This window comes from Ricinus communis, chromosome 4 (assembly GCF_019578655.1).
Source record: "Ricinus communis isolate WT05 ecotype wild-type chromosome 4, ASM1957865v1, whole genome shotgun sequence".
In the NCBI taxonomy this organism is placed as follows: domain Eukaryota; kingdom Viridiplantae; phylum Streptophyta; class Magnoliopsida; order Malpighiales; family Euphorbiaceae; genus Ricinus; species Ricinus communis.
The window spans coordinates 27,113,406-27,139,697 of NC_063259.1; the positions used below are offsets into that span (position 1 = coordinate 27,113,406).

The window sequence follows — 26,292 nt, forward strand, 5'->3', positions numbered from 1 at the left end:
ATTTTATATCTTAATCGATTATATTATAAAAGAAAATATAATAAATTAAATTTATATTTATTTGTAGCTTTTTTAATATGCTATTTAATTAATTTAAAATTAAATTATATATATTATTTGGAATAGTTTGAAATGAAATACTCTAAATACTAAAATATTTTAGTCCAATAATAAATTCGAGATAACAAGTATGACTTCAATCCGATCTCGGGTTAACACTGTTTTCTTCTTTTTCTTTTTGGCCCTGAGCAGTCTCTCTTACAAAACTACAAACCATTTCTACATAGCTTGATAATCCTAATAAAGAAAAATGATAGTCCAAAATAAATTCTTTTTTTCTTTTTGCATTATGCATGTCGACTTGGGAATGCAAGTTTTCTTTACTATATTATTTTAAATCTTATTTATGTCCAAAAATATTCAGTACAATTCAAAAATTAATAAAGAATATAAAAATTTAAAATTTAATTCAAGTGGTAAATTCTTTTATTTTCAAAAGGAAAAATTTTGTTTTTGTATGTTAGATGTATCGTTATATTATATTTATAATGAGCGTAAAAGAAATGAATACTCTAATTATAGATTTCACAATCACCCTCCACCTAATTTTTATGGATAAAAAGAAAGAGAGAAAAAAGGACGAAAATAAAGAAAGAAGAACTCTTACAGAATTGCAAAAATGAAGAAAGAAGAGGAATAGAATGACGCATTGTATAGGCACATTTAATAGACAACTAGACGGTGGTTCATTTATGTAAAAGCATATATAGAAGCAAAATTGTCTTTGATTGGACAAATATTTGACATTATTGTGTTTGTTTTGGGTGTTTCAGTGCAAGAAAGAAACCCCACCACTAGAGTTGATGAGCATGCCTACTGCTTTCAGGGGTTAAATTAGGAAGGGGTTGTGGGGCCATTACTCCATAAAGCTTTTCATAGATATTAATTTTAATTTCAATTTTCTAGCAATTAAACCCATAACTCCTGAGTTTTGGACCGAATAAATTCAAATTTTGATCATATTTAATGCTTGCATTACACATGTTTGTTAAATAGCATGAATTAAGTGTTTATTAATAAAATTCATTTTATTTTTATATTAATTAATTTATTGATATGTTAGATGAAAATAATGGAATGAAAATGGTGAATATAAAGATGCAGCAGTAATGAAAGTGTTATAAGAAAAAAAATTAATTAAAGAGAAAAATAAATAAAAAATATAAACATATTCTATTATTTAAAAATAAAATAAATCAAAATAAATATTTTAACATTATTTTAATGTATCAATGGAAAATAAGATACATATCTAGAAATGAACTAAATTCAAATTGATTTAGTCTTCAAATAGAAGTTGTGAACTTAAAAATTTAGAGAAAAACGAAATTGAGATAATTAACAATACAAGTTTAGAGGGGTATTTGACTTTTGTCCGATTTTTATTTATAGAAACAGAAATTTAAGTTATTAAAAAAATTATTACTAGCCTCTGAAAATCTTTTACCCTATTTTACTATAGTTTCTATTTGCATTCTCCTACTTATTATATTTAAATTATGTATTATCAAATTTCAAACTTTTAATATTCTAATTTTTAACATAAATTTCTTTTTATATATATTTATTTTTTAAAATTAGTAAATATATATCAATCGAGATAAATTTTAAGAAATGAAAAATAAAAAGGATTCCTTATTGGTCAAGTTAGGTTCGTGGCTCACTAGTATCATATGGATGCATCCACGAGACTTGAAGAAAAAGTATGGTCCAGCTCCAGCCAACGAAAACAGGGAAAGAGATTGAAGAGAGTTATATCGGTGGTAGTGGTAGTGAGTGGCGTTGCAAATTCATGATATCAACCGCCATTTTCATTTCCACATCACACTACAGTGTAATAAATTATTATAGGATAATATAATCTTTATATATAACATTCATAAGTAAATTTATTGTATCCATCCATAACGCCAATAATAATAATAATAATAATAATAATAATAATAATAATAATAATAATAATACCGTCATCATTAATATTTTATCGAGTCGGATGAATCAATTTTTCATAAAAAATTCATATTAACTCATATAAAAAGATGTCTATACAAAATCAAAAATTCTATATTATATTTTATACACGAATATTAAGCTAAGTAAATTTAAGTATTATATTATTACATTCATAGTTTTTAAATAATTATTGATATATACACGCCTAAATCGGTAATTTCATATGGGTCTAATGAGATTCGAATAGCAAGTCTAATCCCGCTTTTTCTACCTCCAAAAATACAGGATGTCATATTTCTCGTTGCTAAGGATACAATTTGTGTAATGTAAAAGCTTGACCACTCTTCCAAGCAAATCCAATAAATACCAAGAGAAACATTCATTTAAACTAATACATTGCAACTTTTTAAACATTTATTATAATCTAAATATTTACGGATTTAAGTATCGGAGTGATCTCTAAACATAAAGCTTAATTCATTTTTAATTTTTTAATTTTACAGATATTTATTTATATTGACCGATAAATTATTATATGTGGATATCGATTATTTATTTATTTATTTGGAGACAAATTAAACCAACTAGAACTTAAAAAGGACGCACCCTTTACACCTAAGTAACAGAGTAATTACAGATGGAGGTGACAATGATTTATGAATTATATTCGAAGTGTTTGTCCCACTTGATTTGGCTTACCATTTTGATTGCCAACCTGTATAGCACGAAACACCTTTGTATATGCACGTTTATGATTATATGACATCACTCTTTTGCAATTTTACTTCTACCACAAACCAACATTCAAAAGTAAAATTATGATAAATAAATCAAACGGCATCCATCTATTATTAATAATATCGTATGATAATATTAATATAATTAAATTATTTAGTGATTAAGTAGAAACCATACTTTTACTTTATATTTACGAAATACAGAAAAACAGCTCATTTTTGGGATACAATTTACTAATGAATGGTTGGTTATGACTGCCTGCATCATCAAGCTCTCGGAATAGCTTTAACAGAAGAAATAAATAAAATCACTATCATAAGCCAATGAGGATACGATAGCTATTTTGGGATGTTCCTACAAAATAGGCCGATATCATCTTTATAACTTTATTTAAGGGCCCCTTTGACAATTGAACAGCACTTCATTAGCCAAATTTTTGATATGACATTGTTCTGATATTATGCTGATGATGACCCCAAAAAAGCAAAGGCACCTATAAAGTGAACCCTAAATGCATATCTGACACCCTGAAAATTTTGCATGTTTTTGGAATTAAGTTTTTCAACTTCAATTTCATACAACTTCTGTTTTTATTATAATTAAGTCCTTTTCTTCCATAGCCGATTTTAAATAGAAAAACAATGTTTAAGCCCTCCAAACTGTCTTTTTCTTATTAAGACGTAAACTTTCTATTTTTTTTTTTTTTTTTACTATAATTTTTTCTTCAATGAAATCTGTTTCTTTTTAAATGATTTTTCACATAAAAATTTTCAAATATAAAGTTATGCTAAATTAAAGATGTATACCCATTATTTAAAAAAAATATTTTAATCATCACCTTATGATTTCCATCTAAAAACATTTTATTAAATACTTAACATGTCAAATTTTATGTTATTTTTAAAAAAAAAAATTACATGAAATGCATGTGAAAAGTAGGTAGTTATGGTAAATAGAAAAGATGTTGATTTAATGGTCTTGCTTTTGTATACTCTTTGAAGTACTGCTGTCTGAGACTTGAGACTCTGCCAATGCCATGCGAATCCAATGTTCAATATCCAAACCCATCAATTATTGCAAGAGTAGGTGTCTTGTCAAATCCGTTCCTATAATTGCTCTTGGCCAGAAAAATTACAACGCAGGGTTCTTTTTTTACCAAAAAAAAAAAAAAAAAAAGTTAAAAGAAATCATAAACCTTTCCTTGTAAACATTTTCCTTATATAAACTCCTCTCATTTACCTCGAAACTTTTGCCTCCTCTAAATTTTTGGACATCATCGTTTTCAGTTTCCTTTCTTGTAGTCCTTTATGTGCTGTGCCTTTTTTATGTTTAAGGTGTTTCGATTTCGTTTTTTTCTTTTACCTAAAAGTCTATGGCAGTTGATAGATGCACGGTGGCAACAAAGCAAAAGGAATGCTAAAATGGGGACTTGCTGTTGTGACATCTCGAAAGCTATAAAAATCATAGGACTTTATCTATCATGCAAGAGAAGAATAAAAGGAATATGAAGCGTAAGGAAGACTTATTATTAGTGGGTGATGCACTTATGACTTGCAATCTGAAAATTTAGCTATTTCTTAACTTGCTTAATTATCTTCTCTGCTCACTCCCGCCAAATCAAACATAATTTCGTAAAGTCAATCCAGTGAAATATAATAAAGCCCACTAATGTTTAACGTAATACGTTCTCAAATACTAATAAATTGCTTTTCATTTACTTTCTTTCTAGACCCTTAAGTAATCATTTTAGAGTTACCCATCAGTGTCTATTTACCTCAAGATGTAGACTTTGAGTTCCATTAGTAGTAGGCTAGGCTAGTAACTATCTTCTTATTACCATTCAATTTGTATCCAAGATTTGATAAAATCTGAAGCTCATAAGGTCAATGGTACCTACCAGTGAAACCCTCCAGATGTGCAATCCAGTTAGCTGGCACCTTTTTTGAGCTTTCAAGCCACAATCCACTGCTCCCGGCCCATCAGAAGGAGAAGGAAGAAGATGCAAGAAAAAGAGGGACCTTTCACCAAGTGAAAGTTTAAAAGACCTTTGTTTTAGAGTCTCTAAAAACCCTAGGCAACTGTCACGAATTGTGGGCCGATGGGCCAATTCCAGAGGTGCAAATATTGCCTGCACTTCCTTGCACTTTATACTTAGCATGACTACGAATGGATTGTGTGCGTGCAAAGGTGAGCGAGAGAGATTTCTAGAGGAGCAATTTCCATCGTAGGATCAAGTTAATCTCCCTTATGCATTTAAGGGGGCGGGAAGAGTAAGGAGGTGAAGGTTGCCCATTAATAGTATCCTGACCCCTCAGTTTTCGCAGTGTATTTGGAAAAGGAATAAGATTCAATTTGCCCCTCAAATCTTTTAAAAAAGATCAAATTAGCCCAAAATCTTACCAAATCAGATCACTTAACTCTTTTTTTTCATACAAGTGTGTGTGTAAATCACTCTCATTTAAATAATTAAAATAATAATAAAATATTATTTTTCTCATTTATTTAGTAAAAAAATAATAAACAACAATATTAAAAATAAAATACTGCCACCACTAGCTATACTTCCCTCACCATTGATGCCTACCAGCTGAGCCTTCCTCATCATTAATGCCTTTTAATATCAGAAGCAACATCAACAAGAATAACAATCGAACCAAGACCTAACAACAATATCAAACATTAAACCAAAAAATAAAAATCATTTTTTTATTTTCATCTCTCTTGTAAACCATATTCCTCTCAACCATCACAAACACATTTCCATCACCACCAACTTTCATCTTCATTACAACATCAATGACGAAAGTAAAAGTTACACTAGATTTATGCTTTCTTGAAGTGCACGTGGAGATGACAATTCGCTATTAGTTTAAACAGTGCTTTCTCTTTTCCCTCTTTCTTCTTCTCATTCTGATTTGAAATTTCAGGAATTGAAATGATTTAGTAAAATTATATTTTGTTTTCATTAAACATCGCAACTTTGAATCAATTTGAAATTTCATTTAGATCTTAAGAAATAAGGATAAATTTGAGTTGAATTAGTTTCTATTTATATTTGCAGAAGTAATGATGAATTTGAATAGAAGATTGTTGATTTGTTGTTCTTTTTTTTCAAATGAATACAATTGGATTGTGATAGTCGTGAAGAAGAAGAAGATAAAACGGAACGGAATTTAATAGTAACAATTATTATTTTAGACAACTCACACTTGTTTAAAATATGGGTTATTTGAGCCAAAATGATAAGTTATGTGCTAAATTAATCCAAAAAGGTGGATTTGATCTTTTTAGATAAGTTTCGGGGGTGAACTGAACTCTATTCCTTTGGAAAAGCATTCCATTTCCATTCAGTGCTACAAAGCATTCTTGCTAATTGGGGAGAAAGTTTTTATCAGAGCCGCAAATCGATGAATCTTCTATACAGCCATTGTTATCTAGATCCAAATAGCCTGTCTAAGGATGCACATCTTGAACGCACAAAAATAAAAAGTTGTGCAGAAAAATTAAGTCCAAACAGCCAGCAAATAAGACTTAATAGTTGGTAGCTTATTAAGGTTTATAAGAAAGACTGGTGTCCGGTTCAAGCCTCTAGCAGCATACTCCACACAAGTCCGATGCTAAAAGCTTCAACCTATTGACATTCAAGCAGTATCAGCCCTAAGCCCTAACATATAACAAAACCATAATCATGTGAATCCAATTTCAATTCCATGAGTGGATTTTAGAATGTCCCTATCAAGAGTTATCACTATAACAATAAAGGAAAAATGATTCAGTAAGCCAAGCAAAGGAGCTTACAACCATCCAATCCAATTAGAGTGAATACACTGATGAAATAATAACAACTTACAAGCTTGCAATTATCTAAAAATACATTATCACAAAACATATGAACAATAACAAATTTGTGATTACTTATGGATTACTATTCAGCCTAATCACATTAGAAACTGGGAATTAAGAATTCAAAGATCAAGCAACAACCTCACCTTCTATAAAGGGAACATGGGCTTGCGCACACAAAAGTGCCATCATCCACAAAAATTGCACTTCCCCTAGTTATTCTAATCGTAACACTGTATGTAATCAAGAAAGACTACCATTCGTTATCAAAAAAATGAATTTGATTTGGTCATTCTTTCTAGCAACAAATATTGAAGCACCAAGCTTCACAAGTACTAAAGTAGATTAATAAGTCGCAACTTATACAACAGTCTAGCACTAAACACAAGGACAATTCTGCAATTTGCAAATTGACACTCCTGCAATTCTTCAGGTTCGATAAGATTCACATCATCTGTTATGCAATAATAGCTAGAATCTATTAAAATATGCAAACTGTTACCATAAATCCAAATAAATGAATCACAGCACAAATATCACCACCCAAAACACCCAAAGCAATCGAAAAATTCAGACATGAATAACACCAGACAATTAAAACACCACAGATATAAAAGCACTGGCAAATTAACTCATATCCATTAAAATAAAAAGCGTACCAAATAACCATTAAAAAGGTACTCATTCATATCAAACTCTAAGAAAATTCAAAAATATTACTAAAAAAAGGTAACAACTTAAGCAGTGAGGACAACAGCTCCGCCGTTCTCCTTAATCTTTTTCTCGGCAATCTTAGACACCAACTTGGCTTTCACAACAATAGGCTTATTCTCAGGAAGCACACCCTTGCCCAAGACCTTAAAATAACCGAACTCAGTGACATCAACCATAGGAACATTGTCCTTGCTGGCCTTCTCTTTAGCGTCCTCAGGAACCATAGACCAGAGCTTGTCGATGTTGACGATGGGACAATAGAACTTGTTGCGCAATTTGTGGAAGTAACGCATACCGACCTTTCCGAAATAACCGGGATGGTACTTGTCGAAGAGGATCCTGTGGTGATGCATACCTCCTGCATTACCTCTACCTCCTGGATGCTTCCTGTGCTTTCCGATACGACCGTGTCCGGCGCTTACGTGGCCCCTCTTCTTCCTGTTCTTCTTGAATCTGGTTGTCATTTTGGCCCTCCTCTCAGATTACAAGATGCGGCTCTTCGCGGAGATGATGGAGAGAGCTGCTAAGAGACTTGAACTAGGGTTTTGCCCATTTATATATAGAGATAGATGCAGTCCAACTGTGCTTTACCATTTTGCCCACGATAATATGGTTGAAACGACTACGTTTATTACAGAGGGTATCGCACTAACTGTGGGTTAAGTTTTTCTCTGGGCTTGTTTTGATATTTTGGAAACTCAGGAGCCCATATCAGTTTACTTTCTTCTCCTAATTATCTTTTATGAATATCGTTTGTTAGAAGTGCTTACGGTCCATAAAGCAATTTTATGAGCCTAACTAATTTATATTTGTTAGCCAATTGACACTTGACAATTTGAGTGGTTTTTTATCCATAGATTTTATGGTTTATCATATAATTTAATTACAAATCATAATAAAAACATAACTAAAGAATAAAAATAAAAATTAACAATATATTAACTAATTCATTAATTTAAATCAATTTATTATTTAGTTTTTGACAATCTTAAAGCCTTAAAGTGAACTTATGATATTGATTAATTGCTTTTTTCCAATTTGGTCTGATTGATTTCTTACTAATTAAATTGGTTTCTCTATCGCTCCTATTGTTCGTAATTAATTTTGTTTTCGTTAATTTATTTTCTTAATATCATATTTATAGTTAACTTTGGTTTGCATTAAATAAATTATTGATTCGTAAAAAATTTGAAAAATTAAGTTAGGAAGAAAAGTTGGCGAAATTTGCTTGCTCATGGCTAGTATAAACAACCGCCGACGTGGACAATCATACACAAAACTACCTGTTCTGCAATTTTTAGAGTAGCAGCAGCAAATGGCAATTACCAAGATTTCTTAAGGCCTAATTCAAAAAAAGATTAATCAACGTTAATCCTGCAAACATAAACAAGAATCAGTAACTTGATAAGAGTAATTTTAGATTAGAAATGGAAAACTAGATCACCAAATGGTGGCTGTACACACGCTACGCTATCCCAAGCTTGATTATTAAACAGTTGCATTTCCACTACGAAGACCTCTTTACACCAAGAGGCATGAAGAACAACAGTATTAGATCCTGAAATTTATGACCTATTGCCAATGCCTCATCGCCCTCTAGTGTGAAAATTACCACCACAGCCTATGTACCCGAAAACAACCACAATATTGCCCGATTGAAACCCAATTATGATAGAATCTTTAAGAAAAGGAAAAGAAAAAAGGAAGAAAAAGAGAAAGGAAAAAAGTGAAATCCATAGTTAAAGAAGAGTGAGTTTTACTAGTAGATGTATATTTGTTTTGATCGGTGATCAGAGTTATCACAGCACAGATGTGAAAGGTCCATCCTGAATATAGAACTACATGCATTTCGTATTGATGAGGCTGGAGTTTAGACTCATTAGCCACCCTGAATTTTTGTGATCAAAAGTTCATCTTTGCAATGTAGCCAGCCAATCGACATATCAATACTATTCAATTGGCTTGTTACTTCAATCATTACTGTGCCTATTTATTGCAACAATTAAAATTCCAAAGATTACACATTTGCACTTGAACATTATAATTTCTCTTACCATATATTAGTTAAGTCTGTTGGAATCGAAAGATTGTTTTTATTACAAACTGAGCATTCTGTTTTTATTACAAACTGAGCATTCTGACATCTATTGCCGTAGGTTTCATTCTTTACTTTCTTCTCTTTCTATTTTGTACTATGTGCAAGAGTAAAATACAGTGTCAAATCAATCATAGACTTGGAAAGACTTGAACACAAAGAAGAAGATAAGAATGTCAGTCATAGGAGTTGTTAATAGTCTTCGTGGTGCTTTGTTACACTGGTTTGACGTTCATATCTCTTCCAGAACTTTCCGGGTTGTGCTGTGGTTGGCTTTTTCACTTTTATATGTTTTTTCGAATAATCATAATAGATATATTTATTAATTGGATTCTTCTAAACGGAAATTGAATATTTTATTTTTTTAATCCAAATAAGCCAACCGTAAATTATTCATTGATATATATAATATTAATTTGAGTACTTCAAAAACATAGATCTAATCATAGATCTAATTCGACTTTACTGCATTTCACGCTCCAAATTTTGAATGATTTAATCGATCATTCTTGGGCGAAACTAGGATTTCTCGGGGGAGAAAACGGGGGAACCATTGCGGATTGCAAATTCTTTTCACATTGTGTTGCAGTTCTTTCACCCTTACGAGAATTCTTGACCTTGCGCCTACAAACTGGATGGATGGATGAGACAGACAGACGATATTGGATTAATTTGGAAGTAGAAACTGAAAATGAGTTCCAATTTTTCATCATTTGTAAAAGCTTATCCTGTGAAAAATTAATCTTGCTATCAGAAGGTGCAAGTCGTCTTACGCATTTTAACTTTTCAAATTTCATGCACACAGCGAATTATTACTTTGAGTTGAACCTGCTCGAAAAGCATACACACTCAAAGAACTTCCTGTCAGAGTTGCGAGTAATATCTGGTCTACGAGTACTGGACGACAGAGATGAATGCACCACCTCTTTTGATTCCGCAATCTTCTTCTCATCATGAACAACAGTGACCTCACAATAGTCCGGCGCATTCTTCTTTACAAATTCCGCTTTTGCCAATCTTTTCCTCAGTAATCTAAAAGCATGAAATAAATCCTCGATTACATATTTTGACCATGCAGCTATTCATCAATGGATTAGATAGTCTAGCGGTCGAGTAGGGCTTTTGAATTGAAATCCTGGAAACCTGTTTCCCTTTTTACAAATTTCTCAAGTAAGAAGAAACAGAAGAGATAAATGTACCTTGAGCGAGGCGGCCTTGTAGTTCCCATGACAAGATTAGTGATGTTGAGAACAGGAATAAGATCAAGAATAGCTTTGGCGGTCTCATTGCTTTCAATGAGCATTGTATCAACTGTCACCTGTCATATGAGAGGATCAGGAGTTTTTGTCACTAACGCTTGGGGTACATGAAGATTGATTTATGACACTAACAACATAAGAGTGATACAGAGTCTGCACCTTGGCATCATTGCACAATCGAATATATTTCTGCAATATACTCCTTCTTCTGTTATGCTCTTCATTAATGTAAAATCTCACTTGATCTTGGCTCAATTGGCTCCTAGATAGTCTTCCCACTGTCAAACAATAGCGAGCGAAAAGATCAATAAGAAAAGAATACAATTAACTTGCATCACCAAGCATTCACTAAATTTCTAGTTTCTTCTTGGCCTGACCTGACCCTACCAGATAGCCTGCCTCACGTCAGGCAAAAAGCATATATATCCAAGTCACCTATTAAGTGGTAAATTACGTCAAGAATCTATTCCTACATATAAAAGCCTCAATAATTGATTTTTTTTTTTTCATTTGAAAAATCAAAACATAACCATGCCTCATTGTTGAATGATTAACACATTTCTTTTACAATTCTATTCAGACTAGCAAAACAGAAAAAAATTTCACCATTAAGCTGATATGAACTAAAAACACGAATTGCCAAGTAACCGAACACTGAATGCAAAGTCAAGAATGCAAGACTGGATAGAAATAGGGGAAAGAAAAAGTGATGGGTGTTAATCAATTACCTGGTGTAGGAATATAAGTAATAGGAGGGAAAACATGCACAAGAAAAACTCGAGTTCCAGGAGAAACAGCACGATCAAGAGCCCATTTCAGGACATGTAAATCATCTTTACCAACAGCAACATAAACATCAAGAAAACAACCACCATCTCTGCTGCTAGCAATACTCCTGCTATCATCTCCAATCTCAACGATCTCCGACGACATAATTCTTGCACTGTTACAGTACTGCGTAGAGTTGACCGGCAGCGCACAGGATGGTTTCTCTTCTTCCATTCTGTTTCCTTCTTTCTTTTTCTCTGACAACAAAAACCATGTGTGAGGAGAGAGGGAGAAGATAACAAGATTTTGGTGTTAGTTGATTGGCAATTTCTTTCTTTATTTTCAATAAGGGAAAGAGTCGTTGCTCTCAATGCCACAAAACAAAAGAAAAAGGCACGAAAGAAAGTAATAAAGGAGATTCTCTTTTGTCAAGGTTTGCAGGCTAATGGTTATGTCACGTACGACAATTCATTGTTATCTCTTGTTTTATGGAGTCTCTTTATAGCTTTTCTTTTCTTCTTTTCTATAGTCTAGTCTTTAGTGCATTAGGAAGATTGACCTGCTATTACTTGTGTCGAATTTTCACAACATTAAAAATGGACCTCACATTGCAATAAGATGAAATGCTTTACTATACATTTAGTCACTGTCTGTTTGTAATAACAGATTTCATTATTCGTTATGAATAATGGAGATTACATGATCGTAATAGTCTAACAGATAACATTAAATAAAAATAATAGAGATGTAAAGTCCATTTTATTTGCATGATTTGATGTGATTTCCACCATCAGAATTGCTTGTGGCAAGTAATTCATACGTTTCTCTTATATATGTTATATATATATATAACATATAATTTTTGTTGGATTTTAACTAACGGTGTAGCAAAAAGAAACTAATAAAAGTTGAATTGAAGCTTCATATCAACAAAAGAGATGAGACGTCTACTTCTTTCTTTACCCTTTTATGCAAAAATGTCTTAGTCAATAGTGCTTTTACACTTTGTTTTTTTTTTTTTTAATTATTATTTTGCTCAAGTCAACTCATTGCATTGCCAAAGCCCTCCCTAGGTTTCTTTAGCAAAAAGAAAACCTACCTAGGCGGCATTGGTTACTCCGATTGAGAAAGATCAGAGGCAGACCTAGCCAAGGAGGCTCTGCCAAAACTAAAAAAAGTTTCACGTTGATATCATTCATTGTAAGAGTAAGATTTTATTATTTGTGGAGGGTTTCCTGAGATGTTTGTTTATTTACTTTGCAATGTAATGTAATTAGGTATTGTCTATTTGTTAATTAGAGTCTTTTGACAGGGAAAAAGAAGAAGGGAAGAGCAAAACTATAGAATTACATAGAATTAAGAGCCTTTTGCAACAAAATCAGTTGGCTTGTTTGTGTTGTTGTTGGTATTCCACCTCACAAAATAGACAGAGTAACCCACTATAAATGTGAAATCTCGCACTTTGAACTACACGATAATAACTAATTACTCACTGTAAAGATGAAATCTCATTTAATACAGAAATAGAAATTTGAACTTAAGATTTACACTTTTCAAAAGCAATAGCTCTTATCAGACTTTAAAATTTTAAAAAGGAATGTTTCATTGCAATATAGTTTGCATCAGCACCTTTGCCTTGAGTCACCTAGGCTTTTCCAAACCTATGTTTTCTTTTATGTTCATTCCTTTCAATTTCTGCAAATTTAATTTAGTTTAGAGGACGACTTTTCACTTTAGGTTTTACCATAAAGCTATGCCTACCAACTAGGGAAGTTAAATTCTTTGTGTTTTTCTTAATTTTTTTTTATTTCGACCGAATATATGTATTACAACAAATAATATAGTGACATGTATATATAAATATTTTAAATTTTAATATTAAATGATTGACATATATTCTATTATTTAAAACTAAAAAAGATTTTTGCATAGGTTTCATGTATATCTCATCTATACATCAAACTAATAGATAATTAATATATATTCATTAATTTTAAATAATGAAGAATATGTCAATTATCCAATACGAAAGTGTAAAACACTTATATATACATGTCATTTTCTTATTAATTGTAAATCTAGATAAGAAATAAAGATTTATCTTAAAACTAATAAATATATATTAATCATCAATTGATTTAATATATAAATAGAAATATACACCATAACTAGACAAAAGTTTTCTATTATTCAAATATTTTCTCTTTTTCTCTCTATCCTAATCCTCTTCTTATTATTTTCCATTTATTTCCCTCTTTAACCTAAAACTTATTTTCTTCTTACCTTTCTTGTCTTTGTTTCTCTAATTTTATTTATTGATCATATCTACTACTGAATCGATATACATGCACTAACATATCAATATTGATCAATCTGATTTCACCTTGTTTTACTAGATTTGTGAGAATGATAGTCATAGATCATAAAGTCAACATTGCTGTGGAAATTTCAAAAGAATATGAAGGGAAGTAGACGTTGACTGATGAAAATAATGAGATTGTGAAGCAACTAAAAAAATCAATTGAATAATGTGAATTAATTAATAATAAATTTATAAGTTGATCAATTTATTAGTTTGAAAGATGCACGATTAAAGCACAACTTAATATTTAATTTAATGATGGTTAAGTGAAATGGGATTGCTAATGTCAATACTGAACCACTTAAAGTTGCAAAATGTTTATCTTTTAGAGCATTTGGTTTCTGATGTAATTTTTTTGAGCATGTCTATTTTTCAATGGACTTTGCCATAATGTTGTTTCGATTGAGAATATATATATTTTTAAAATTCTTGTTTTTCTTGATGTTTCTTGTTCCTCGACCCTACATGGAAATTGGCTAATTGGGCCTTTACTCAACAATTGAAAGTTTAGGCTCTTAAGTTACATAAAGGCCTTACTTTACCACCTAGATAGAAATTGGCTAATTGGGCCCGGGAGTTCAGTGCCAACAAGTGCAGCACATGCTGCTGCTATGTTTAGATTCCTCCACTCACAGTAGTTGCTCTTCATGTCCACTTTTTCATTTTCTTTAACCCCAAGGCCCCTAATAATACTTGAGGCATTTGGTTTTTTGCCATAGACTTATATGGCGTGTAATAACTGGTGGGTACAGAGATATGGAGGCTCTTGGTATTAGGCTACATATAAATGAAGAAGTACACTCACTATTCCTATTTAGTATTTTAATCTAATAGTAAAATGATTCACTTTAAACATGGGTTTGAGGGAACTCTAACCCAATGAACATTAAAAAAAAAAAAGAAAAATGCTCAAATTTGCTCTTAATGTATAATCACTGGTGCAGATTGACCTTCTAAATTTCTTTTTAGTCAGTTGCATACAATGTCTCGCCAAACGGAGTTTTTAAGCCCCGTTTTAGAACGAAGCTGAAAAACGGAAGAAATTTCTGTTAAATACAACTGAGGTGGCAAATGGTAAACTCTCCATCACCATCTCTCCTTCTCTTTCATCACTTTCCTTTTCATAGAAAATAAGGAACCCTAAATTAACCAATTGATTTCAATTAACCTTAATATAAGCGGGTGTCTCCAAAGGTTGTAACCGATTTCTATTTCTTCCATTTTTTTTTTCTTTTTCATTTTCGTTAAAAGAAAGTTTCTTAGCATTAAACGAGGCTGTCACTCGCTTATATCCAAAGATTCTAATATGGGATGGAAGAATTGAATTTAAGCGACCAACAAGTCCTGGCGGATCGATGTGGAAGCGGCCTGAGATGACTTGTCCCACGGCGCTCACGCCCTTATCAGTGCGAGCCCAATCATACCGCTTAGGGCAGCCACGGTCCTGTTCGGGGACGGCATCAAAGTGAAAAAGGGCTTCTTCAAGTTCACCTTCGATAGTTTTAGTGCCTGGGTTCTTTTGCATCCCCTGGTAGCCAACCCCGCAGTAAGCGAAGAATATCGCGATTTTACGGCGTTTGTATCGTTGTTTTTTGTCTGTGGCGGTTTCATCACCGGAGGCTGTTGTTGCAATTTCTTCTTCGTCGGAGGTCGTGGTGGACATTCTAGGCCTTTTATGCTCTGGTTCTTGCTGTGGCGGTGAAGATGTGATTTTCAAATTTGAATTTTCCATGTTCAGTTACCATTTGCCACTTCAGTTGCATTTAACGGAAGTTTCTTCCGTTTTTCAGCTCCGTTCTAAAGACAGGCTTAAGAACTTTGTTTGACGAAATATTGTGTGCAATTGGCTAAAAAAAAAACTTAAAGGACTAATCTGCACCGGTGGTTATACGTTAGTGGCAAATTTGAGCATTTTCCCTAAAAAGAAAGCCCATCTTTCATGGAATTTTCCAAATATAAATAAGGCATTAGGAGATTCTTTTTCGTGTACATACGACATCATTTTCGTGTTTCATTTTTTCTTGTTTGTAGTCCAAGAAAGCAATCGAGTGAATTGGCTTTTTCTAGTGTTCTCTTACTTTATAAATGTTAGTTTCTTCAGTTGTTGGCAGATTCTTTTTACTCTCTGTCTGCTTTTCTTACTTTGGATGAATTATATCATTTTGCTTTTCTCTTTATATCATTCAGTCCAAGTAGAAGAAATATGCGCAATAATCTCAAATGTAGTTAGTTGAATAAAGATTTGTGGCGGCTTTCAAAATAAAGTATGATGCCATTTCCTAATTCCTGCTAAGGAAAACATTTAAGCCGATAATTATTGTGCTTTTCTTTTTGTTTTAGGTTCAGTTTTGAGATTTCATAATTTCGTAGACGAGCTCAAAGCTTATTAAACTGTATAAGCATTGTAACTTATTAGATTAATTAATATTTTTTAATGTCTATCACTTCTGCAATATCATTCAGTAGTTTTTACTGGTAATGTTGCTTCCAGTTTTCTGTCTTAGACAGTCAAATCCATTTTCACATTTACTATCTCCAAGTGTCCATAGAATGCAATTTTCTCAACAGGGTGAAAATGGCATCTTTATCTGTTTTCAAAATCCACTAACCACACTTATTAGAATGCTTAGATGTCTTAGAATGTTAGAGTTATTTTGTCTATACAAAATAAGGATTTGTCTTCTAGCATGAATGTAGGATTCTTATGCAGCTTTAGTTATCCCATCATGTCATGTATCCAAGGCCTCACCTTCCACTTTGTGTGAATTCTGTTTCAAGTTGGCCCACAGCTTTTCTCCATAACTATCGGATTTACTTAAAATGCTAGTGCCATAGTTACGACCATTTATAAAGCAGAATCCTTTTATCTTAATCTGTAATTTGAATCATGGATTTTGATTAGCAGTTGGCATTGGATTTGAGACAAAATTTTGTAAGCTAAGGAGAATGAGAAATATATAAATAAAGCTAAAGTTGGAAAGGTGGACCATTAGTCCACCATTTGATACATGGACCAAATTTTTTTTAAAGCTAACAAAGTTAAGGCTGCCAAACAAGAACGGAAAGTGAGCTTTATCCTACAAAAGAGAGCAACCTATCAACATCATACCGTATGAACTGAGAATGCTCTATCATCATCTTCCATTATAATTAATTCAAGAGAAGCCGTATGTCAACTTCTTTGTATTTGTGATATGTAGTGGAAAATATAATTGAAGTGCTGAAACTTTTGTATTTCACACGTATATCTATTTCAGATATCGCTCTTCGCGCTGCAGTAAAGTGGGCATAACACTCTACAACTATAGGGAAGTGACAGGATGATGGGAACTCTGAAAGAAGGCCGTGATGATGGGCTATAAGCAATCTTCTTATGACCTAATGGTAATGGGGTGGCTCTGCAATTGAAGTGACTATGGCATTGCTTCGAAGGTGGTGGGGCTCTCTGTAATGTTCTTATGGCCTAATGGGATCAATCGTTCTTCCATCAGGATTCTTTATTTAGTGAATACCTTTCGTATAAAGCGAACTTAAGCAAAAGAAATAATCCTTCTGACACAATCTTAGGAGGCAGAAATGGCCAAAGCTGTTCCTCTTGCTATTCTCAAAGTATTGATGATCCTACTATTTGCTGGTTGGGTTGCTATTTGGATTCTAAAGCCTACTAATCTATGGACAAGAAAATGGAAAGAAGCTGAAGATAGCGCTAGGTCTACCGTGTTTGGCTATTATGGTGGGTATGCAAAAAAGGGTCATGTGGGTGTATTTTCTTTACCGTTATATCAGTTAAGATTAGGAGAATAATCATTTGACTGCGCATTCTTACCACAATAACCCAAGAGATTTATGATTCTGAATGGTTAATGAATGTACTGCAGGTCTTGACTTTGCTGTGTACACGTTCCCTATAATTGCTCTGGCTATAACTGGGCTCGTTTACTTGAGTTTTCTGTCCAAGGAGCCAGTAACAAGAAGGTATTATTAAGGTTGTGCAATTCGATAAATCGTTATCAATGCTAAGCTATGCCTAAATATTACACTTATGCTTCATAATGACAGACAAGCAAGGATTCCAACAAGTGGCATCTCAAATCCTGTGATAGTAAACAGTTTTGTGGGTGTCTTGTCTACCTTAGAAATCTTGGTTGTGCTCTTCTTCATCCTCTTTTTAGCATGGACATATTATGTCCGCATCGCTAATGACTTTAAGAAGTTGATGCCTGCGAAATCACTGAACTTGAATTTGTAAGTCATGATATACTAAATAAGATCTGGGGAATATTCAAAATACTTGCATCACTGATATTTTCCTGTATTTCAGATGGCAACTCAAGTATCTTAGAGTGGCAACTCGATTTGGTCTGCTAGCAGAAGCCTGCCTGGCTTTGCTGCTTCTGCCTATCTTGAGAGGCTTGGCCTTATTTCAGTTATTTGGTATCCAATTTGAAGCTACTGTAAGATACCATGTCTGGCTTGGGACTTCAATGATATTTTTTGCCACTCTTCATGGTGCAAGCACCTTGTTTATCTGGGGTGTCAGCCATCACATTCAAGACGAGGCAACTCTTTTAGTCCCTTGTTCTTTTTCCTTCAAAAAACATGTTATGGTTTCTGACTGCTATTCAATTTCAGGTCAGGAGGTGGCAGAAAACAGGACGGATATACTTGGCTGGGGAGATGGCTCTTGTTGCTGGACTAGCAATCTGGATCACTTCACTTCCTCAAATAAGGAGGAAAAGATTTGAAATCTTCTATTACACGCATCACCTCTATGTAGTGTTCCTAATATTCTTCTTGTTTCATGCTGGAGACCGTCACTTCTATATGGTTTTTCCTGGAATTTTTCTCTTTGGTCTCGACAAGCTACTTCGAATCGTGCAATCAAAACCAGACACTTGCATTCTTTCTGCAAGATTATTTCCAAATAAAGCTGTCGAACTCATTCTGCCAAAGGATCCAAGTAAACATTCTTTTGCTTTTCCAAGCTAACATTTGTGTGATGACAATATACCTGATTTCCTACTAATTTCAGGCTTGAAGTATACTCCAACAAGTGTGATACATATGAAGATACCAAGCATATCAAAATTTCAGTGGCATTCCTTCAGTATAACTTCTAGTTCAAACATCGATGAACGAACTATTTCTCTCATAATAAGAGGCACGGGAGGCTGGACAAGCTCTTTATATAACATGATACAAGCAGAATTGGATTCAAATGCTGACCAGATGAGTTGCATACCTACTGCTATTCAAGGCCCTTATGGACCCGCCTCAGTAGACTTCCTTAGGTTTGTTAGACCTGAATTAATATATGTAGCATACAGTAATAAGCTTTGAAATTTGACTTTCAAGTTTAAACACCAACTAAAAAGCTTTTGCAGGTATGACAGTCTACTTCTGATAGCAGGCGGAATTGGGATAACCCCATTTCTAAGCATCTTAAAGGAAATTGCTTCTCTGCAAAGAAGCAGCAGATCATATAGATTGCCCGAACAAATTCAACTTATCCATGTGATAAAGAACTCGCAGGACATTTGTCTGTTGAACTCAATTTCTCCTCTCCTTCTCAACCAGTCATCAAAGCAACTGAGGCTGAAGCTGAAGGTATTTGTGACCCAAGAACAGAAGAATAATGCAACATTGAGGGAATTATTGAATGATTTATCTCTTGTACAAACAGTTAACTTCAGCACTAAATGCTCGAATTATGCAATACATGGACTAGAAACTCCACTCTGGATGGCTGCCATAACCGCATTGACTTCCATTGTATTCCTTGTTTTCCTTATGTGTTTTAACCACTTGTTTGATCCAATTGAAAAGAAAAGTGCTGCATCCGTAAAGATGGCTGTTCGTCCCGAAAAGAAGGTTGCTAAAGAAAAGACTCCATCGTCAATTGTGGATATACTTCTTCTGTCTTCTTTTATCATTGCTGTAACATGCAGCACTTTTATTGCAATCATTTTGAGGTGGAAAAGACTCAAGAAAGATATTCCATCTGTCTCCCAAAGACAAGGCATATTTTTGGAACCAAGTTCAATGGAGTTAAGGGGTTCTCGTGAGGAACAAGAAATCCATTTCGGAGGAAGGCCTAATTTCCAAGGTATATCTTTTTCTTGAAATGTTACCTGACCTATTCCTTTTTTTATTTTTTATTATTAACTCTTGGTCCCTAATTATGGTCATATTGTGATTTATATAGATATTTTCTCCAAGTTTACAAATGAAACTGTTGGATCTGACGTTGGAGTGTTAGTTTGTGGACCTGAAACTATGAAAGAATCAGTAGCATCATTTTGCCATCTGAAATCTCAAGGTTTTAATGTTGGTGCTGAGAAAAAGAAACCATACTTCAGTTTCCATTCCCTCAGCTTCTCACTTTAGTCTCAAGATTGCCAATATGAATCATTAACATACAAGAAGTTTTAAACAATAATGGGCTCTGAGCTTCTGCTTCTATAATGTACACATTGTATGGTAGCATTATTCTGAAATTAGAATGAAAGGGTTTCTGCTTTTAGCTTTTGTAAACTACCCAAACTTTTATTAGTTAGTGGGTTTCTGTCAAAATACTTGCAAGATTTGGTTACTGAAGTATGAATTTATTACACATAGACAAAGGCACAATCTTGTCTTGCCCTCATAGCCTAATTTATCATGATTAAAGAATAAAAAAATACAGTAGTATCCACTTTCGTGCGGCAATTTATGTTAATTATCAATGTGTTAAACCTGGATTTGCTGCAGGTTGCCTTTGTGCGCTAAGGTCTTTCAAGTAGGCATCGCTTGAAATTATGTGGAAGTTATCATGTTTTTGTTTTTCTTTAAATGATCAACATTGCTCCTATGAGGTCAATCAACTACTGTTCTTTTGTCATTTCAACATTACAAAATACCCATTGCGCCCATAATCCAAACTTCATCACAGTAAACATGATGATTGTAGTGGAGCTAATAATTGTTTTTACAATAAACCTAAATGGGAAAAAAATCATCAACTTGCATTACTTTCTTGGTGAATTTATATTGAAGAAACAGGACCAAAATCCCACCAATGGCAATTTGAATGGCTCTACACAAAGTAGAGGAATATTCCTAATAGACAACTTTATATTCAGTCCGATTGAAACAAGACTTGAAAATATCATCTTGGTTGAGCCGATAAGGAAGGTCCACACTCCAGGCTAGCCAGACCTAAAACCTGCGTGCTATGTCTGAAATCAGCCAAACCAAACACCACTCATGTTTCATCGTCTTATACGATAATATATGTGGAAAAGGAGCCGATTGTTTATCTCTGTGGGGCAGAGATCAGACATAATGACTAATGACAAATGATAATGATCTCCACTTGTAAAATACTCGTAATCATAAACCACAATGCATATCCTAAGACCCAATTAGATTAATTTATGGTACGAGTTTGGTCAGTGCGTATCATAAAAAGAGTTGACGCCGTTCTATTAGACCTTACCCATTTCAAGAATATGAAAATTGAACTAAATGGACTGTGACACGTCCTGACACAAACTCATTTGTCCATTTTTGCTAGCCATCGACATTATTATTATTATTATTATTATTATTATGTGCATATATTTCTCCTAGTAGATTATTAAAAAAATTAGGAGTAAGATGGAGCTTGCAACCCGTTTATCTGCCTAGATTTCATCGCAATTTATAATCTACTGGTGATTTCTGTGATGGGTACGCACTTCTCATTCTGTTGAGTGCACGAAACTTCATTGTATTTGTATGTAGCAGGTCATAGCACACACAAGAGAATAGTCGAGCATACATATAAATATATTAGGCATTGAGGTGGACCTGGTCCTGTCTGAATTGTGCTTGAAAATTGAATGAATCCAACTTAAATAGTTCTAACAAAGTAAGGGTCCACAGTTCATTTCCAATTTAGAAACATGGATTTAGGTTAAACATAAAATTCATCAAATTTTTATAACTTCATTCAGAAATAGAGAAAGGACGGATGGTTCTGTCGTTAAAATCAGAAGCAACTTTTTTCCTTAATCCAACCAAATCAGATTGTCCAAAAATGTCCAATTGCTGATTCACGTATCTCTGAAAAACTTGCAGAAAAAATCAAAGCAATGACTTTTCTTTGTTATTATCTGACAAAAACTTAATTAAATTAACCGTGTCAAAAAACAAAAAGAAAAAAAGAAATACATATTCACACTGGCAGTCAAAGTCAATGCCGCTGGTGGTGGTGGTGGTGGCTGGAAGCTCCTTCCCCACCGGCGCCGCCTCCACGAGCCAATTCAGTCAGCAACTCCGCCGGTGCAGCAGCAGCATCCTCTCCAACGAGAACAGCAACAACCTCCTTCATGGTAGGCCTTCTTTGAGGATCAGGGTGACAAGCAGCCAACCCAAGTTTCAAGACCATCTCCATTTCCTCAACACCATACTCTCCTTGAATCCTCTCATCAGCAGCCTCAACAACTTTTCCTTCAACATACAACTCTCTTACACATTCAATCAACACTCTATCATCCTCGTCATCATCTTTCCCCATCTCTATTGGCCTCCTCCCACACGCCACTTCCAATATCACCACTCCAAAACTATATACATCGCTTGCAGCTGTTGGTGCCGCCAGTGTTGCCAGCTCTGGCGCTAAGTATCCCAATGTCCCTACTACTCGTGTCGTGTTGGGCACCTCATTGTGACTATATAGCTTTGCGAGCCCGAAGTCTCCAAGTCTGCCTCGCATTTCTGAATCTAATAAAATGTTGCTTGATTTGATATCTCTGTGTATTACTACTTGGTCCCATCCGTGATGGAGATAGTTTAGTCCTTCTGCTACGTCTGAGAGGATCTGGCGACGTTTCTGCCAGTTTAAAGATTTGTTGGTTGAGTTGAATATGTAGCGGTCCAGACTGCCATTAGGCATGTAATCGTAAACAAGCATGAGTTCGTTTGATTTTCTGCACCATCCTCGCATTTGGACTAGGTTTTTGTGTTGAAGTCTGCCCATGCTTGATATCTCTGCCATGAATTCTCTTAAACCTTGCTTGGAGTCGTGGTTTACGCATTTGACTGCAATTTCTGTGTTGTTTGACAGTGTTCCTCTGTATACTTTCCCGAAACCTCCTGAACCCAGAAGCTGATCTTTGGAGAATCCGTTTGTAGCTTGGGTTAGTTCTTCGTAGGAGAACCTATGAGGCCAGTACTCAAGTTCCCAATCTTCCATCTCATCCTCTTCTTGATTATTAAACTTCTTCTTTAACCAAAACCAGTAAAACCCATAAGCACAAATGAGCACAAAAGCAACACAACCAATTGTAATCCCAGCAATAGCTCCAGCTGATAAAGAATTAGACGATGAAGGTAGCATAAAAACTGGCAAATTTGTAGTATTGATGTCTCTAGCATTCCCAGTATCACTAAAACTCCAAGCCAAAATCCTTTGTGCCTCAACCCAAGTAGTTTTGGAAGCCGAAAACCCGAAAAACATATCAGAAGAAACGTAATTAGCAATTATAGATTTTTTATAGGACAAGGTAGGAACAGAAGGACGTGACACACCAATAGGCGCTACCGTAACATTGATCTCAAGATTAGTACCATCGAAGTCAATCCAAGCATGAACATTCTGCCCAGTATTCATAGCTAGCGGAACAAAATCATCAGATGAATTATAATATCCAGCAGGCTCTGTTGCGATAGATTCAATATTATTCAAATCGATCCCAATATGATTCCCATCTGGGTCATTGAATTCAGGATTTCGCCCAGTATCAAATTCTACAACAAGTAGTGGAGCTTGAGAAGGTACTGTGCTATTTGTGAACAGGCCAAAGTACTGACTGGCAATAGCATTAGGTGGGTTTGTCCAGTTTGAGAGAACAAAAGTGAGGCCAAAGCCTGGACTCGTAGCGATCTCTGGTAAAACAGAGAAAACAAAGGAAGTTGAAAATGAAGAGAGAGTAGTAGAGTTTTGAGTCGGCTTCATTCGAATTCTCGATGGGTAAAAGACACGACCAAGTGAATATTGATTTGTGTCGTTGGTGAGCCGTATGACCGATGAGTCTACCCGGGCATCGCCGATTAGAATGACGTCCGGGTTAGTGGTATTGAAGGAATTAAAGAGAAAGTCCAGGGCAAAACAGGAAGATAAATAACACAGCAGCAGCAGGAGGAGGAGGAGGAGGAAAGAGAGCGGTGGTGATGGTAGTGGTGGCGGCGGCATCTCATTTCAGATTTCGGCGAAGGGCTGAGAGATTGGATTGAAGGATCGAAAGTGGCAATTATTATTTTAGGAGTGGTCAGTATATTTAATTTGAAATTAAATTGAACAGGTTGGATTAGTCAATCATCATTTATGGTACAGATCTCCGGTCTTTATTTTACATTTTCTTATTGTTTTTTTGGGTCTATCATCTAGTTTTTGTACTATCGTATGCTGATTTGTTACTAATTATTATTTGAATTGCCAAGAGAAGTCTACTTCTTTTTATAAAATATCTACTCAACCATATTTTTTTTTTAATATGATAAATTCGATAGGTTTTTGTACAAAAATGGGATCAATTGAGTATGTTATATTTATTGGGGTTTCCATCACTGCCAAACTTAAAATCTTTAAATTCAAAGTGTTTTTGCTGAGATCTTTTTTTGCTTTTTTTTTCTTCTTTTCCAGTTTTCTTTAAGCAATCTTTCTGAAGTTTGCTTGTTAGACCGCTGCCGGCCTTATTTGGTGGCCGGTAGAGACAGAGAGAAAAATTGCAAGTGAGTGGATGATTGACAAATTTTTTTATAACATGTATATTATTTAAAATTAATAATTATTTATTGATTTGATATATATATATTAAATTTAAATAAAAATTTAAATAATTTTATATTCAATTTAACAATTTCTATTCTATTTTTGTATGTAATGAGATATAAATATAATTATAGGATAGTTTATGAGTTACCTTTCGAAATAAATTTATTTTTATTTTTATAGTGATATTATTTTATTATATAGCCAATTATCTTTAGATACTATGGAAAAGAGACAAAAACTCAATAAGCACAGATTTCGCAAATCCAGCATCCTAAAGAGTAAAAGTTGACTAAATCCTACTTTAAGAAAATTGGAAAAAGTAGTCTGAAGCAATACATGAATTGTACACATGCTTGCACTTTTGGTAAGCTCAGTGGGAAGCTGGATTCAATCTTTTCCAGAACCCATTCAGATGGAAAGATTCCTATCAGCCATTTCACATTAAGCTTGCCACTTTTCCATTCCATTGCAAAGTACCAAGACGTGAATTTATTCTTGTAAATCTGCTTTCTTAGGTTCTTTTTTTAGTTCATGCATATAGTTGCAATCTTTGTCAATCCCCTTGGAAAAGGAATGTACTCTAGAGGACATTTGTGGCACTTCCATATTTATCGCCCTTTGCTAGATTTTCCAAATTGATTCTCTAAAAGGTTCTTGATTCCACACTGTTCACAATTGAAGGGCTGCTGCCAGACCTAAGAACATTGGCCGTGTGGCTTGGAAAAAACACACAAGGCCTGCTGCTCATCCAAAGCCCGATAATTGCAAGCGGGCCCTTTTTCTTAGAGCTGATGATCGTATATGGAGATTCTGATATTAGAGACCCAATAAAGATATGGAGAAAACCACAGAAACTTCAATCCAAGAATAAAACAAAAAGTATTAATTCACAATAACACAAGCATACAAAAGAAAAGATAAGCTATGTCACATCCGTGTGCACTATTCAGGATTAGAACATGGGATATTATGTTATTTTCGTATAGAAAAACAAAGCCAATCCGTGTCACCTCTACAATTATCTTCTAAGTTCTGCCTTCACCATTAACGAAGAATCTGCAAAGCCATTTCGTGATGGGTCAGTTATTGAGGATAAGAGGTGGACCTAACGTTCAGCAAATACTGCCACTATATGCCACACTGGATGACGACTCTGGCTAACTGATTTTAGGACATCTTTCTAACTGGGCTAGCGGCTGTCGCCACAACACCACCCACGTGTTAGGCACGCACAGAATCTTTGCTCCACTTGTCATCCCCTGGCTCATTCCAATCTCCCAAGTTCATTCATTTGGTGACGATCCGGTTCAAAATTAGAATTACGTTTAACTATTGAAATGAGGTAATAAGTTTCCTTTCTTTCTAAATTATTTGTCGCAATTAAGGTGTGGTGGATGTTTGATTGACAATTTCTAATGTTCTGGTCGCCAGTATGTACCCTGGAATCTTTCAACTATTTAATGTGAATAAAGGCTTTTCTGAAATATCTTAGGCAGTGTTTGTTTAATAAGGAGTAACAATAAGAAAAAGTGGTATGTGTTTAGACTTTAGATGTGCTGCCAGAATCACTTTCGCTTGCTCAATTCATCTTCTTAACTTCTCAAAGCTTCAGCTCAATTGCGTGAATAATAAGGAATTTTCATAATAATAAGTTTGGGACAATTGCGTTGAAAATAAGGCCACCTGCCCCACCCTAATAATT

General features: G+C 34.2%; 5 protein-coding genes and 1 long non-coding RNA gene across 6 annotated transcripts; 1 reads left to right on the plus strand and 5 right to left on the minus strand.

The window, feature by feature from the left end:
* Nucleotides 1-3,596: 3,596 nt before the first annotated feature.
* On the minus strand, nucleotides 3,597-5,000 carry LOC125369914. The gene is made up of 2 exons (XR_007215612.1): nucleotides 4,649-5,000; nucleotides 3,597-3,897 (listed from the first exon to the last, which is right to left on the minus strand). It is a non-coding gene; the product is annotated as an uncharacterized LOC125369914 (long non-coding RNA).
* A 2,205-nt stretch (nucleotides 5,001-7,205) lies between these two features.
* Nucleotides 7,206-7,867, minus strand: LOC8278299 (60S ribosomal protein L27a-3). Its single transcript, XM_002511287.4, has one exon. It carries the CDS (start codon nucleotides 7,770-7,772, stop codon nucleotides 7,332-7,334), a length of 441 nt encoding a protein of 146 aa, XP_002511333.1. The 5' UTR covers nucleotides 7,773-7,867; the 3' UTR covers nucleotides 7,206-7,331.
* Nucleotides 7,868-10,082: 2,215 nt separating this feature from the next.
* LOC8278298 (U-box domain-containing protein 33) lies at nucleotides 10,083-11,877 on the minus strand. Its single transcript, XM_025158770.2, has 5 exons — nucleotides 11,391-11,877; nucleotides 10,822-10,940; nucleotides 10,603-10,721; nucleotides 10,220-10,435; nucleotides 10,083-10,131 (listed from the first exon to the last, which is right to left on the minus strand). Exons 1-5 carry the CDS (start codon nucleotides 11,662-11,664, stop codon nucleotides 10,113-10,115), a joined length of 747 nt encoding a protein of 248 aa, XP_025014538.1. The 5' UTR covers nucleotides 11,665-11,877; the 3' UTR covers nucleotides 10,083-10,112.
* A 3,074-nt stretch (nucleotides 11,878-14,951) lies between these two features.
* LOC8278297 (tRNA pseudouridine synthase 1) lies at nucleotides 14,952-15,524 on the minus strand. The gene has a single exon (XM_015722808.1). The coding sequence runs from the start codon at nucleotides 15,522-15,524 to the stop codon at nucleotides 14,952-14,954; it is 573 nt and encodes a 190-aa protein (XP_015578294.1).
* A 1,457-nt stretch (nucleotides 15,525-16,981) lies between these two features.
* Nucleotides 16,982-20,409, plus strand: LOC8278296 (ferric reduction oxidase 8, mitochondrial). Its single transcript, XM_015722308.3, has 8 exons — nucleotides 16,982-17,525; nucleotides 17,671-17,767; nucleotides 17,852-18,037; nucleotides 18,114-18,351; nucleotides 18,425-18,752; nucleotides 18,825-19,083; nucleotides 19,177-19,898; nucleotides 19,998-20,409. Exons 1-8 carry the CDS (start codon nucleotides 17,369-17,371, stop codon nucleotides 20,177-20,179), a joined length of 2,169 nt encoding a protein of 722 aa, XP_015577794.1. The 5' UTR covers nucleotides 16,982-17,368; the 3' UTR covers nucleotides 20,180-20,409.
* Nucleotides 20,410-21,898: 1,489 nt separating this feature from the next.
* LOC8278295 (L-type lectin-domain containing receptor kinase S.1) lies at nucleotides 21,899-24,296 on the minus strand. Its single transcript, XM_002511283.4, has one exon. It carries the CDS (start codon nucleotides 24,006-24,008, stop codon nucleotides 22,008-22,010), a length of 2,001 nt encoding a protein of 666 aa, XP_002511329.1. The 5' UTR covers nucleotides 24,009-24,296; the 3' UTR covers nucleotides 21,899-22,007.
* Nucleotides 24,297-26,292: the final 1,996 nt, after the last annotated feature.

What these genes read in the sequence shown, in the direction of transcription:
- LOC8278295 (XM_002511283.4), bottom strand. Translation starts at nt 24,008, where the DNA reads ATGCCGCCGCCACCACTACCATCACCACCGCTCTCTTTCCTCCTCCTC.
- LOC8278297 (XM_015722808.1), bottom strand. Translation starts at nt 15,524, where the DNA reads ATGGAAAATTCAAATTTGAAAATCACATCTTCACCGCCACAGCAAGAA.
- LOC8278299 (XM_002511287.4), bottom strand. Translation starts at nt 7,772, where the DNA reads ATGACAACCAGATTCAAGAAGAACAGGAAGAAGAGGGGCCACGTAAGC.
- LOC8278298 (XM_025158770.2), bottom strand. Translation starts at nt 11,664, where the DNA reads ATGGAAGAAGAGAAACCATCCTGTGCGCTGCCGGTCAACTCTACGCAG. An exon ending in GATTGTGCAATGATGCCAAG is followed by an intron (nt 10,722 to 10,821) that starts GTGCAGACTCTG and finishes CTCATATGACAG; the next exon opens with GTGACAGTTGATACAATGCT. An exon ending in ACAAGGCCGCCTCGCTCAAG is followed by an intron (nt 10,436 to 10,602) that starts GTACATTTATCT and finishes TCATGCTTTTAG; the next exon opens with ATTACTGAGGAAAAGATTGG.
- LOC8278296 (XM_015722308.3), top strand. Translation starts at nt 17,369, where the DNA reads ATGGCCAAAGCTGTTCCTCTTGCTATTCTCAAAGTATTGATGATCCTA. An exon ending in AAATCACTGAACTTGAATTT is followed by an intron (nt 18,038 to 18,113) that starts GTAAGTCATGAT and finishes CCTGTATTTCAG; the next exon opens with ATGGCAACTCAAGTATCTTA. An exon ending in GCCTCAGTAGACTTCCTTAG is followed by an intron (nt 19,084 to 19,176) that starts GTTTGTTAGACC and finishes AAGCTTTTGCAG; the next exon opens with GTATGACAGTCTACTTCTGA.